Source organism: Suncus etruscus, chromosome 2 (genome assembly GCF_024139225.1).
Source record: "Suncus etruscus isolate mSunEtr1 chromosome 2, mSunEtr1.pri.cur, whole genome shotgun sequence".
Classification (NCBI taxonomy): Eukaryota; Metazoa; Chordata; class Mammalia; order Eulipotyphla; family Soricidae; genus Suncus; species Suncus etruscus.
The window spans coordinates 2582671-2596170 of record NC_064849.1 but is presented as its reverse complement, the minus strand read 5'-3'; the positions used below and the strand labels follow the sequence as shown (position 1 = coordinate 2596170).

Genomic DNA, 13500 nt, shown 5'->3' with positions numbered 1-13500 from the left:
GGATTGGGTTGGAGACTAAGGGGGTCAGCAGAACCCCGCAGGTGGGATGGGGACAAGGGATGGATACTCAAGCCTCACGCCTCTCTGCTCGCCTACCCAGGTCTGTCTGATCGGGGACTGCGTGGGGGGCGTCCTGGCATTCGACGCCTTGTGCCACAGCAACCAGCCGCTTTGCGAAAGCCAGAGCAGCAGCCGACGGGGTAGCGTGGCCAGCGTGGCCAGCGTGCAGGTACCGACCACGACCATACGCCATTAGATCAGACCACGCACATAGGCCAACCCACTGGTTGGGCCACGCCCACCTACCTGACCACACCCCTAAACATATCCACGCCCACTGGCTAGGCCATGCCCACTGGCCAGGCCATACCACATCCCTGGCCACACAATCATACCAGACCATGGCCCTTGGTCCTACCATGCCCATCACTCTGACCATGCCCATCCATGCCCACAGCCCCAGCCAGGGCCCACATTAGGCTCCTGCTGACTTTGGCCCCAGAAACAGGTAAAATTGAGGCAGTACTGGGGCCGGAGAGATAGCATGGAGGTAAGGCATTTGCCTTTCATGCAGGAGGTCATCGGTTTGAATCCCGGTGCCCCATATGGTCCCCTGTGCCTGCCAGGAGCAATTTCTGAGCCTGGAGCCAGGAATAACCCCTGAGCACTGCCAGGTGTGACCCAAAAACCAAAAAAAAATATTGAGGCAGTACCAGGGAAAGGCACTTTGCATGTAGTCAATGCTATTTCCAACCCTGGCACTATTTCCTTCATGGTCCCCTCTACACAAAGTAGGGTGTGGCCCAAAGAGTGAAAGGAGAGTCGGGCACCTGTTGCTGGCACCTACAGGCTGTACAGAGAAAGGGTCAGGGTCCAGGAGTCAGGGTGTGGGTTGGGCCCCCTGAGGAGAGGGGAGTCTGCTGCTGAGGCCAGGAGCATAGGCTACCTTGGTGGGCTCCAGCTCCCAGCCTTCAGGCAGTGAGCCTCTGGGCCGTTCCAGGACGCGGACCTGTTGGCCCCAGGCACCCTGGTGAACGCAGCGAACTGCCCCAGCAGCAGCAACCTGGAGAGCAGCCGGCACCTCAGCCGCAGCAACATTGACATCCCGCACAGCAACGGCACCGAGGACCCCAAAAGGCAGCTGCCCCGCAAGAGGAGCGACTCGTCCACCTATGAGCTGGACACCATTCAGCAGCACCAGGCCTTTCTGTCCAGGTGGGGCCCCGAGGGCGGTGGTGGCGGGAAGCCAGAGCCAAGGACCTGCCCGTGACAGAGTTCTGGTGCTGACTGTATGTGTCCAGGACTCTTCTGGCAGAGAATATGGCTCCAGGCTGCTGCAGCTGGTCCATGTATGCCCAAGGCCATCTAAGCATGAGGGGACAACTGTCATGATGGGTAGAAGTGGAAGGCTCCATGAGGTTTCCCAGAGAAACTGGAACAGCCTTCGTCAGAGGGGACCCTCCCACCATGAGGCTAGGTACACCACAGGCCAACACGGTGGGCTGGGAGAGGTAGTGAAGCCTAGAAGGCACTGGGCTTACAAGCTCCCATCTTCTCCCACTTCAATCCCAGTCACCCATGTGATCCCCAAGCACTACCAGAAGTGAACCCTAAGCTTGTAGCCAGGAGTAAGCCCTGAGCACCTCCAGGTGCGACCCACAACCCAGAAGACAAAAAAGTGAAACAAGGGGGAACAGAGTGATAGCACAGAAGGTGGGGTGCTTGCCTTGTATGCGGCCAACCCAGGTTCAATCCCTAGGATCCCATATGGTTCTTGAGCCCCACCAGGAGCCAGGAGGAACCCCTGAGTGCCACTGGGTGTGGCCTAAAAACAAACGAAAAATCAGGGAACAGGATTTGTCATGGTGAGGGAAGGGCTGGCCCTGGGAGTGGAGGACATGCTCTGAGCTCAGGACCTTGCACCCCCCATAGCCTCCATGCCCGGGTCCTGAGGAAGGAATCTGGTGCCCGCCGTTCCAGCAGCTCCACCGTGCTGGATAGCGCTGGCACCCCGAGCAAGTTTGACTTCGAGATCGCAGACCTCTTCCTCTTCGGATGTCCCCTGGGGCTGGTGCTGGCCCTACGGAAAACCGTCATTCCAGCCCTGGACAGTAAGGGCCCTGCTGGGGGCAGCACAGCACAGGGGCGGGGCAGGGGATTTCAGGGGACCCAAATCCATGGCTGCATCTCAGGCCCCTTCCTGCACCAGCTCCCCGAACATACAACACCCTAAGCATCCCAGTGTCGAGGGCAGGGAAAAGTCACCCCGTGCCAGCTATGCAGGAGCATAGTCAACTCATAAGGAAGATGCTGGGATCTGAACAGGCCTCAGCCCTGCAGATCCAGGGCCTTCCTAAGTCCCCACAGATGGGGCAGGGGAGAGAGTGGGGGAGCCTGGCTGGACCCCCTCAAGAGCCAACATCACTCAGCTTACAGCCTGCACTGTTGCTGGGAGACGGAAGCAGAGACTCTCAGAGGGGAGCTAGAGACCAGTGGCTGATACCCTGGAGCAGTGCTTTTAGGGTGCTGTTGTCTCTGTGAAGAAAAACCAACAACACAGAACTTCCTTTGTGCCAGAGGAACCCCTTACCACCCACATTCTCTCTCTCTCTCTCTCTCTCTCTCTCTCTCTCTCTCTCTCTCTCTCTCTCTCTCTCTCTCTCTCTCTCTTCTCTCTCTCTTCTCTCTCTTTCTCTTCTCTCTCTCTCTCTCTCTCTCTCTCTCACACACACACACACACACACACACACACACACACACACACACGAAATGGACCATCCTGGGCTGGAGAGATAGCACAGTACTAGGGCATTTGCCTTGCATGTGGCCACGCCAGAATGGACCTGGTTCGATTTCTGGCATTCCATATGGTCCCCCCATGCCTGCCAGGAGCAACTTCTGAGCGCAGAGCCAGGAACAACCCCTGAGCACCACTGGATGTGGCCCTCCCAAAACAAGGGGCTCTGCTGAGGGTAAGGAGGCTGCATGGGGGTCCAACAGGCCCATCCATCTGCCTGATGATTGATTGTTCCTGTGCTTGACCTACCACAGGCAGAGCTTTTCTGTTAAGAAACATGGAAAGTCATGGTAAGATTATATATCAAGTGCCGGAGTGATAGCACAGCAGTAGGGCATTTGCCTTGCACACGGCCAACCCTGGATGAACCCCAGTTTGATTCTTAGCATTTCATAGGGTCCCCCGAGCCTGCCAGGAGCAATTTCTGAGTGCAGAGCCAGTCCTGAGCACCATCGGGTGTGGCCCCCAAATAAAAACAAACAAATAAAAAGAAAAAGAACAATAGTACTGGTAGAAGCGCGTCAGTATGACATAAAGACAAAGAGCCCAGTGGTGGATAGCAGCTCAGAGAGTTGGTCCCCCAACACTGCTGGCCATGGCCCAACACCCTCCCCACCGGTAACCAAAGAAAGGGTGGTATAAACTGACACGTCCTGCTGTCTCTCCCCTGCTCCCACCCACCCAGGAAGTGGGAGACCAGGGGCTTGGTGTAAGCTGGCCCACTCCAGAAGGTCCGTGGGGGGGGGGGGTTGCGCCTGCCCACTGAGCCTGCCCTGCTCCCCAGTTTTCCAGCTGCGGCCCGCCTGCCAGCAAGTATACAACCTCTTCCACCCCGCCGACCCCTCGGCCTCACGTCTGGAGCCCCTACTTGAGCGCCGCTTCCACGCCTTGGCCCCCTTCAGTGTCCCTCGATACCAGCGCTACCCGCTGGGGGACGGCTGCTCCACGCTGCTGGGTGAGCCCCAGGCCGGGAAGGGGACACCTGGTGGGGTTTGGGGATGTGTACACGCCGCTCTGATGTGGCCCCGTGTGTCTGTCCCGTCCTGTCTTGTCCCGTCCCATCTCGATCTCCTTCCACTGTGGAGGCAGCTGTATGTCCGTCGCACTAGTATCTGTCCTTGTCCTCTGTTCTTTCCCGTCTGCTCCAGTGGAGGCCGTGCAGAGACACCCAGAGCTGGTCCTGGAGGGCCCCTCCGGGGATGGCTTCCTGGAGACCAGCATTCCGGTCCCCGCGCCCCGTTCCGGCCCTGGCTGCGTGGAGTGTGTGTAACGTCCCACCCACCCTACCCCCCGCGTGTGCTCCGTCCGTTTTGCCGAGACATCCCCCCACCCGGGTCTTGGGGACCTGTCCTATGGTTTGTGGAGGGAGGTGACCCATCCCCTAGCACAGGAACTTCAGCCCGGGGGCCCTGTGCCCACTGTGAGGGCCTGCAGGACAGCATAGAAGAGCTGAAACTGAAAGGGGCCAGGGAACCCTGGGCGCCAGCCCTCCTCGAGCATATCAAGGGTCCTAAAACCCATCCAGAGGTGGGTTCCGCTTCACCCTGCCCCAGCCTCTGCTGCCCATGTTCCAGCAGGGACTCAGCTGACTCAAAAGGGGTAGCCCCAGGACACAACAGAGCCCCATATGGACTCCCAGGAACTGGAGTCCAGGCTGATGGCTGAAGTAGGAAGAGGAGCACAAGCCTAGCTACCTTGCCTACCCCTCACCATGTCTGTGTCCGTGTCTCTCTGGCCACCCCACCGAATCCCTCTCATCTCCACTCCGGGTCCCTGATGACCTGAGATGGGCCCCACCAGTGTGGGTTCAGGCCAGATCATCCTCCTGTAGGCTGGGGAGACCCTGTGGGCTCACCCGGTGTCTTCTGACCTGTCCTTGCAGCGGATGCACTCCAGGCCCACAGCGCGGTCTTGCAGGAGCAGGCGACCCCCTCCTCACCCGGCGTGCCCCCTGCTTCCCGAGGCTTCCGTCGGGCCAGCGAGATCAGTATTGCCAGCCAGGTGTCGGGCATGGCCGAGAGTTACACTGCGTCCAGCATCGCCCAGAGTGAGTACCCGAGAGGAGTGGGCTGGCCCGTGCTGTGTCCTGGGCAGTGATCCTGAAATCCGTGAAATGGACCCATGAGTAGATCTGGGATTCTACCCTCCCTGCTTACCTGCTGCCCAGTCCCATTTCTTGCTGCTCTGCCCACACACCCTCTGCTAGCAGGACCCCTCCTTGTTTCCAGGCACCCCACTGAAGCCTAACCAGGATCCTGGGACTCTCAGGCATCCAAGGAGGCAGTGGGAGTGATGGGGCGCCATGAAGGGTCGGGGGGGGGGGGGTGTCACCCCAGTAGAGCTTGGGTGCCCATCAGTGACCTTCCAGAGACCTCCCTGCCTCCCTCCCTGTAGTTGCTGCCAAGTGGTGGGGTCAGAAGCGTATCGACTACGCCCTGTACTGCCCGGACGCCCTGACGGCCTTTCCCACCGTGGCGCTGCCTCACCTCTTCCACGCCAGCTACTGGGAGTCCACCGACGTGGTCTCCTTCCTGCTGAGACAGGTGCCTGGACCCTGCAGAGGGAGTGCCACAGGTTTTTGGGACAGTGACATGGGGCCATCAATAGGGTAGGACTGAATAGGGAGGTGGGGTCCAGAGGCAGGTTCGAGTGGGCCCCTCCTCCCAAACCTAGAACTCTCCCATGCTGTCCCCAGGTCATGCGCCACGACTGTTCTAGCATCCTGGACCTGGATGGCAAGGAAGTGTCCGTGTTTAGCCCCTCAAAGCCCAGAGAGAAGTGGCAGCGCAGGCGGACCCACGTGAAACTAAGGGTGAGCCCGGCCTCAAGGGGTCCTACACCTCCTGAGCCCCTGCACCCACATCTGGGTGGAGCTGGTGGCCTGTTGCCCCAGGCCCAACTAGCCTGTTCCCCCCCACCCCAGAATGTGACAGCCAACCACCGGGTCAATGACGCACTGGCCAATGAGGACGGGCCGCAGGTGTTGATGGGCCGCTTTATGTATGGCCCCCTGGACATGGTCACCCTGACAGGGGAGAAGGTAAGGCCGGGGGCTGCAGTGGGTTGGGCCCTGCTATGGGGGTGCCGCTCACTTGGCCCTGTCCCCCCCCCCAGGTGGACATTCACATCATGCTGCAACCTCCCTCTGGGGAGTGGCTCTACTTGGACACGCTGGTGACCAGCAGCAGCGGCCGCGTCTCCTACACTATCCCGGAGACGCAGCGCTTGGGAGTGGGCGTCTACCCTATCAAGATGGTGGTCAGGTATGACCTGGGCAGGGCGGGTGCGGGCAGCAGTGGTCACAGGTGCTGACGTGCCACCCTGCAGGGGCGACCACACCTTCGCCGACAGCTACATCACGGTGCTGCCCAAGGGCACGGAGTTCGTGGTCTTCAGCATTGACGGCTCCTTTGCCGCAAGCGTGTCCATCATGGGCAGCGACCCCAAAGTGCGAGCCGGGGCTGTGGACGTGGTGCGGTGAGTGGCAGCAGGCCAGGGGGGGTGCTGGGCAGGACCACTCCATCACGGACATGAGTGCCACCGCTGGCTGCTATGAGGCCTGGGTTACTAGGTTTGGCTCTGGATGGGGAAGTGGCCCTGGCATCTATTGGGCACCGGGAGAGATTCGACTCGGACATAGGACTGTGGGGTGGTGTTGGAGCCTTGCCTCAGCCAAAGGAAGGGGGGACTGGCCAGACTGTGAGAGGGGCGCCACCGGGACATACAGGCTGCCCCTGCCCCAGGCACTGGCAAGACCTGGGCTACCTCATCATCTACGTGACTGGCCGGCCCGACATGCAGAAGCAGAGGGTAGTGGCGTGGCTGGCACAGCACAACTTCCCCCATGGCGTGGTGTCCTTCTGTGATGGCCTGGTCCACGACCCGCTCCGGCACAAGGCCAACTTTCTCAAGCTGCTCATCACGGAGGTGCGGCCATGGCGGGTTTGGTGTGGCTGGGAGGACGTGACCACTGGGGTGGATGGGTCATGGATGGGACGAGGTGTGGCCATTGAAATGTGGGGGGTGGGTTACCGTGGGCGTGTCCAGTGGTGGGTGTGGCCACAGAAAGGTGCAATGCTGATTTGTGGGTGTGGCCATTGTGCGATGGGCGTGGTTTATCTTGATGGACGTGGCCAGGTGGGGCCACTGCTGGTGGGCCTGGTCATAGGCAATACAGGATGCTGGCATGAGTTTGGCCATATGGAGCGGGCGGGGCTCCTGGTGGGCATAGTCAGGGCAGGGCCATCATTGATGGCTATTCAAATGCTGATTGTGGGAGTGACCATTGATTGGGGGTGGGGTTTCCATGGTAGGCGTGGTCAGGGAGGGGCCGTGGTTGGTAGGCGTGGTCATAGGCAAAGCAGAATTCTGTTTGTGGGTGTGGCCATTAGTGGAATGGGTGGAGCTCCTAATTGTGGGCGTGGTCAGGAGGGGCCACATTTGATGGCTACCCAAATGGTGGACATGGTTATAGGTGAGCTGGGATGCAGGTTTGTGGGGAAGTGAGCATGGTTGGGGTGGGGTCACTGTTAGTGGCCCTGGTCACAGGCAAAGCTGGCTGTTGGTCTGTGTGTTTGGCCATTGATGGGGTGGGCAGGGTCAGGTGGGTGTGAACTGGCTAGAGTGGGGTGGGACTCGGGTCAGGGCTTCATGCCCTGGGCCAGGTCGTCTATGGACACTCTAGTCTTCCTGCAGGCCAACTCACATCCATCTCCCCCATAGCTGCACCTGCGCGTGCATGCTGCCTACGGGTCCACCAAGGATGTGGCGGTCTACAGTTCCATCAGCCTGTCCCCCATGCAGATCTACATCGTGGGCCGGCCCACCAAGAAGCTGCAGCAGCAGTGCCAGGTAAGTGTGGGGGGCAGCTGGTGGGGGTGGCACAGTGGGCAGCGTGGACAGGACCACAGCCCTGTGACTGATGGCTGTTCCCGCTGCCTTCCCGGCAGTTCATCACGGACGGCTATGCAGCTCACCTGGCCCAGCTCAAGTACAACCACCGAGCCCGGCCCGCCCGCAACACGACCACCCGCATGGCTCTGCGCAAGGGCAGCTTTGGCCTGCCTGGCCAGGGTGACTTCCTACGCTCCCGGAACCACTTGCTCCGCACCATCTCAGCCCAGCCCAGCGGGCCCAGCCACCGGCACGAGCAAACGCCAAGCCAGGCAGACACAGAGCAGAGGGGCCAGCGCAGCATGAGCATGGCCGCTGGCTGCTGGGGCCGAAACGTGGCCGGCCGGCTGGAGCCGGGAGCCAGCACTGGCCCCAAGTAGGCGCTGGTAGTGAGCGCTGTGGTGGTCTCCATGGTGCTAGGCCGAGGTGGCCAGCCCTGCCAGGAGGCCTGGCCTAGGCACACACCATTGGCCATGCTTGTCCAGGGCCCTGCAGAGAACTTGGGCTGTGCCACCCACAGGCCTCCCAGCCTCGCCTATGTCCTCAGGGTCATGAAGCTGACAGGACAAGCTTCTCAGGATGGCGGGCCCCTCCACCAAGAAGACACACTGGGACACGTGCCTCACTCACACTGACCCGGGCCCAGCCTGTCACCTTCTGGCTCTAGCCCGCCCTGACCCCCGGGTCCTCTCCCACTTGGTAGCTGCTCGGACAGGGGGTCCAGCCTGCTTGTTAGCTCGAGTTAACGCGACTAGACCTCACTGGTTTCGCACTGATGCTCGAGCAGAGACCCACAACCATCTCTTGTCTACGGACGCGTGGACATGCATGAAAACCCAAGCCTGGCCCACCCAGGACCCACTGCCACACGCAAGGGCCCGGGCGGTAGCACCGTGGGCAGCGGGAGAGCAAGGTCTCTCAGCAAGACCCAGCCTCTCGGGCCCCGGCAGCTGCCTGGCCCTGTCTGTGGACGCAGCCCTGGTGGTGAGGCCGCCAGAAGCCTCGGGTGAGGGCTGGCCGGCTCCTGCTCCTCGCCTTCCTCCAGTCAGTCCCGCCTCTGCGTCCGCCACCTCCCCCCCTCCACGTTTCTACACCTTTCTACTTCTCCGATCTGATTTCTATGAGGTTTTTTTAAATGAGCAAATCCTTGGCTGCTTCCTTTTCTTAACTCTTTCAGTACCAAGCGCAGCCCCTCCACATGACAAGCCCAGCACTGTGATGGAGTCCAGCCTGGCTCTGGGTCCCCCAGGTCCCACCCTCTGCCCGTGCAGGGGTCACGGGCTCCCTGCCTCACCTGCCCCGTGAACTTCACCCAATTTCTACTCTGGGATGGGTGGGATGCACACTTAAAAATAATTTTTTTAATGCCGATTTTGTTTTGATGCCGAATCTAAGAAGCCACAACTTGCTTTGTTAGCTCACGGGTAGCCAGACGGAACCGAACCAGGCTGCCCCTATATTGGGCTGAGCTGTGGCCCATCCCCTTCCCCCAAGCACAGTCTCCGGCAGTGGCACTTGGCTCTGGGCCACTGGGCCGACCTCGCCCCTTTCAAGAGGAGAGGGGGTCGCCTGGCACCGTGAGACCAAGATCCATGTGGGAGAAGCCGTGCTTAAACGCCAGCCAGAAGCTGGTGCCGTTTGCCCCGTGTAGATATGTACAGCTGGATGGGGCGTGTAAATGTTCTGCAGAGCGAGGCTGTACAGCGTGAAAGCTATTTATTTTGTGCAGAGAATAATGTCTGGAGGGATGGGACCTTCAGAGTGTGTTCATATTGAAGATGTAGCATCTTGTTCTTTCAGACGTCTTGTATAAAGCGACGATTATTTTACGGACCAAGTTTTAATGTGACTGTTGCCGCTGAAAGTGCAATAGCTGCCCTCTGGCCCCGACTGTCCCATTGGGCCTGACAATCGCACCCTCGGAGCACAGCAGAGCCTCACACCCCTACAGTCAAGGCCATATGGGCTCTGCTGGCCGAACCCCAGGCCCAGTTCCGCTTGCCCGCCCCACCGCCAGCCATTTCAAGGACAGCAGCAATAGTCCCCTGGGCCCCTCCTGGTGGCCTGCAGCCATAGGTAGTGCCGTGGGCAGCCCCTGCCAACGTCTCCTCTCTCCAGGTCTGCTTCTGCCTCAAGTAGACCCCTTTGGGCACATTCTTCTCCGGAGGAAGCAGCAAGCTTTCAGAAACAGAGGGAGGGCAGAGTCCTTGAAAAATACCAAAAAATGTTTACAGCGTTGGGTGCTGAGCTGCAGGGCTCAGGCCTGACCAGCCTAACCAAAGGGTGAGCAGGCCCTGTGGCTGCCACCCTGTCTCATGCCTGTTCGAGGAGAAGCCTTAGTCCCTGCCCTCCCCACACCGCTTGACCCCTTCCCTTAGCCCTCTCCGGTTTCTGAGGAGGGATCCTTAGGCAGAGTCTCCACTCACCCCACCCCTTCCTGCCCTGTGTCCTTGTCTTCACATCATCTTCGCCCTTCCGACTGTCAGTGACACCCCCCCCCCCCCCCCCCCCGCTGCCCTGCACCACTGGGCCTGAGTGTGTCAGTGAAAGTGTCTGTTCCTCCAATTAAAACAGCAGGAAGGCTTCCTTCTGGGTCTCTTTACTGCACTGGTGACAGGAGGGGGGATGGTGCAGTGGGGGGCCTGGTTGTTCCCTGTCCCCTGTCCCGATGCCCAGGAGCCAAAAGGGGCTGCCAGGAAGCATCTCACGGTGTGACCCCAGGTGAGATGACACCGGGAGCTTCCGCTGCAGAGCAGGGTCAGGAGGGCCCAGGGCAAGGCCAGCTGAGCTAAAGATGTGCAGGGCAGAACAGCTGGCGTCTCTTCCAAAGCTTCTGAAACCCGTTTTTTCCTCAATGTTGGAAAATCCCCCTTCTTCCTCTGGAAAGAGGACAGCAGGCAGGGCCTTTGCCTTGCACACAGCTGAGCACCCCATCAGGTTCCCCAAGTTCTGCTAGGAGTCATCCCAGAGCATTAGCAGTGTGGCCCAAAAGAAAAACAAGCAACACAATGACTGACTCCTCCAACCAGAGAACATTTAATGTCTGGCCAGTGGAACGCTCAGAGTTGGGGGAGTCGCCCAGGCCACTGACCCTGTCTTTGGGGTGACGATGGAGCCGAGGCCAGTACTCGGAAAAGGACAACAGTGACCTGCAGGTATCCTGCGGTCCTCTGGGACCCAACTCTGGTGGCCACCGTAGACCTTGGGTGCTCGGTGCCTCAAGGCAACAGGCCAGCACGCATCTGGAAGGCCAGGCCATCTCCTCGAGTAGCTTGCTGAGGAGAAAGAACACGGGGGTAGGGGGCAGGCGGGTGTCAAGGCAGCTGCAGCAGAGTGTCTCGCGGGGCCAGAGGGGTCCTACCAACCTTGTTGATCTCTCGGTGCTTCTCTTTGGTCACGATCTCCTCCAGGACCTCACCATCACCCTTGATGAGCCTGGAGGAGGCGAGGGTTGGTGGCTGGGGGTTCAGGATCCCCAGCAGCTCTCAGATCAGAAACCACTGTCCCTGCCCCTACCTGATGCGGCCTGTGTCGGGGTCCACCACCTTGCGGATGACGCTCTGTCGGGCGTCCCACTCCTCCTTGGTCATGGGCTTCATGGCCTGGATCCGCGACTTCTGCTCATCAGTCAGGACTGCAAGGAGGCATGACGGGCAAGGGGGGCAGCAGGCGAGACAGGGGCTGCACCCGCTCAGCCCACCCAGGGCAGCACAGTACCTGGGCCTTCCTCTTCCTCGCCAGCTGAGCGGTGCCACTGGTCCAGCGAGGGGCCGGGCAGAGCCTCGACCGGTTGCACCTTTGCTTTCTCTTTGCTCTTTTTCTTCAGCTTCTTCCTCCTCCTCTTTTTCTTCTTCTTCTTCTTCCTCTTCTTGTCTTTGTGCTTACTCCGCTTCTTCCTGCCATGGCTGGAAGAGGAGGAGGAGGAAGGGGAGGACGAGGAGGACGAGGAGGAGGACGACGAGCTGGAAGAACTGGAAGAGGAGGAGGAAGAGCTGCACCGGTGTCTTTTCTGGGCCTTGTGCCGGCGTCTCTCTGGGATGCAGGGAGGAAGAAGGTGAGGCCGCGGGGCCAGGAGAAGGGGAGCCGAGCCTAGGCCCAGAGCCGGCACTGTCCACTCCAGTGTTCCCGCTCCCGGCGTGCAGAAAGCCCGGGTGGGGCCGGGCCCTGAGCATCTTCCCCGCACAGGGGTTTGCGGGGCTCGGGCCCCTGCGCCCAGCCCTGACCCCCTGCCCGAGCCTCCGGTGCTCACCCTCCGCCCCCGAGGTGCCACTGGCCTTGCGGCTCGCCCTGCGCCTCTTCTCCGGCCCGCGCCCCCTGGACCTGGACCTGGACCTGGACCTAGATCGGGACCGGGACCAGGATCGGCTGCGGGAGCGGGAGCGCCGGCGGGAGCCTCCAGGGGCCATCGGGCTGCAGGCGGCGATCAGGGCCTGCTGGACTCAGGGCTGACCCTCCGGTGCACCAGGCAGACCGAGCAACCTCCGCTGCTGCACCGGCTCCGGCCCGGAGCTGCGGCCCCTTTAAGACTCAACCCAACCACCGCGCGGATATACTGCGCCTGCGCGCGAAGCTTCTTTAGCCCCCCCCCCGCGGCTGCACTGCGCCTGCGCACGACGCCTTCCGCCCATGCTGCTGCAATGCGCCTGCGTCCGACGCTATATTTTTTTCTTGCAATTGTACTGCGCCTGCGCATGAGGCCTTCCTCACACGTTGCTTCAATGCGCATGCGCGCGAAGCTTTTCCTCTCCCCCCCCCCCCCGCGGCTACACTGCGCCTACGCGTGACGCCGGTCTCCCACGCCCGAAGATCAGGCCAGACCCTCTCGGCTGCCCGAGCTTCCCGAAGACTCCGGAGCCCCCGCGGGGCGACCCTACCCGGCGCCCCGGTGCCCTAGGCCGTCCGGCTCTGCTTCCGCCCGCCGTCCTGCGTCCTCCCGGAAGTGCCGGTGGCGGCGCCTGACTTCCGGTCCTGCGCGCGCTGGGTCCGGCTGGGAAACTGACGCTGCCGCCTTTTGGTTCCGCCGCCACTGTGGTTCCGCCCACCCCCCCCCCCCCCCCCCCCCCCCCGCAGAGGCCAGCCCCGGCGCTCCCCCTGCAGTCGAGCCCGGTCTGGCCCAGTTCTTTAGCCGGGCCCTCACCTTTCACCTGCCAGAACCTTCAGCTCACTCTGGGGCGACACCCCAGACACCCCCAGGATGTCTGCAGAGGGGCCTGAGCCAGGCTCCCTAATGGCTCCTTGCACCAAGATAGAATCCCCCTGGCTGTTCCTAAGTGCAGGACGCCACGACCCTGACTGAAGAGGGCTCAGCTGCAGCTGCTGCAGCTGCAGAGTTCCACGTGGGAACCCTTGGTTTTAGAGCCTGGACACCCCCCAAGCCCCCTCAACCAATCCTGCTGGGAACGTGGCAAGTGGAGGGTGCAATAAGGAAAAAGGGCCTGGCCGGGCCACCAGGCTGGTGCTGGCCAGAAGGATCACCAGGCACTGGGGACCCATACTCTCAGCATCCTGATCTAAAGGGTCCTGCACGGGTTACTCTTGCTCCCTGGGGCGCTGGGCTTGCCCTGGGTATGGTAGTCAGGAAGCCACTGACCCCATCCAGGTGGCCCTGCCCCTCAGCAGGGCCTTCCTGGTGCAGAGGGACAAACCAGATTTAACATCTGGGCTCTGGGCTCCAGGGAGGTGAGATCTAGGCAAGGTGCACCTGACTTGCCTTCCCTGAATCCAGCAGGACGCCTTGCTCACACTCACTTGCTGCTCATAAGGCTCCTAAGCTAGTGGTCTGCTGAAGCACAGAAAGAAAGCAAAAGCCG

General features: G+C 61.0%; 2 protein-coding genes across 6 annotated transcripts in view; one reads left to right on the top strand and one right to left on the bottom strand.

Moving 5' to 3' along the window:
- PITPNM2 (phosphatidylinositol transfer protein membrane associated 2) overlaps nt 1-9527 on the top strand; it is a 63880-nt gene extending 54353 nt beyond the window's left edge. Inside the window, exons 12-25 of one of the 4 annotated variants that reach the window (XM_049769187.1) lie at nt 101-229; nt 1001-1215; nt 1933-2111; nt 3582-3752; nt 3907-4059; nt 4680-4844; nt 5192-5340; nt 5493-5609; nt 5721-5837; nt 5912-6060; nt 6125-6274; nt 6541-6724; nt 7520-7648; nt 7747-9527. In XM_049769187.1, the coding sequence (XP_049625144.1) occupies nt 101-229; nt 1001-1215; nt 1933-2111; nt 3582-3752; nt 3907-4059; nt 4680-4844; nt 5192-5340; nt 5493-5609; nt 5721-5837; nt 5912-6060; nt 6125-6274; nt 6541-6724; nt 7520-7648; nt 7747-8070 (2331 nt within the window). In that variant the 3' untranslated portion in view covers nt 8071-9527. Of the gene's footprint in view, nt 1-100; nt 230-1000; nt 1216-1932; nt 2112-3581; nt 3753-3886; nt 4060-4679; nt 4845-5191; nt 5341-5492; nt 5610-5720; nt 5838-5911; nt 6061-6124; nt 6275-6540; nt 6725-7519; nt 7649-7746 lie in introns of those variants that run through there. The other 3 variants (XM_049769188.1, XM_049769189.1, XM_049769190.1) reach the window with 3 other exon arrangements.
- Nucleotides 9528-10701: 1174 nt separating this feature from the next.
- On the bottom strand, nt 10702-12211 carry ARL6IP4 (ADP ribosylation factor like GTPase 6 interacting protein 4). Of its 2 annotated transcripts, none has more exons than XM_049769259.1 (5): nt 11940-12211; nt 11408-11722; nt 11207-11324; nt 11056-11125; nt 10702-10965 (listed from the first exon to the last, which is right to left on the bottom strand). In XM_049769259.1, exons 1-5 carry the CDS (start codon nt 12094-12096, stop codon nt 10909-10911), a joined length of 717 nt encoding a protein of 238 aa, XP_049625216.1. In that variant the 5' UTR covers nt 12097-12211; the 3' UTR covers nt 10702-10908. The 2 variants fall into 2 exon arrangements, with proteins under 2 accessions (XP_049625216.1, XP_049625217.1); XM_049769260.1 differs by having other exon boundaries at nt 11408-11779; nt 11961-12211.
- Between the last annotated feature and the right edge of the window lie 1289 nt (nt 12212-13500).

Excerpts from the sequence above, each read along its gene's own strand:
- ARL6IP4 (XM_049769260.1), bottom strand. The coding sequence starts at position 12,096 with ATGGCCCCTGGAGGCTCCCGCCGGCGCTCCCGCTCCCGCAGCCGATCC. Across the intron at positions 11,325-11,407 it reads CGAGGAAGAGGAAGGCCCAG|TCCTGACTGATGAGCAGAAG; the intron begins GTACTGTGCTGC and ends GCCTCCTTGCAG. Across the intron at positions 11,126-11,206 it reads CCCGACACAGGCCGCATCAG|GCTCATCAAGGGTGATGGTG; the intron begins GTAGGGGCAGGG and ends CGCCTCCTCCAG.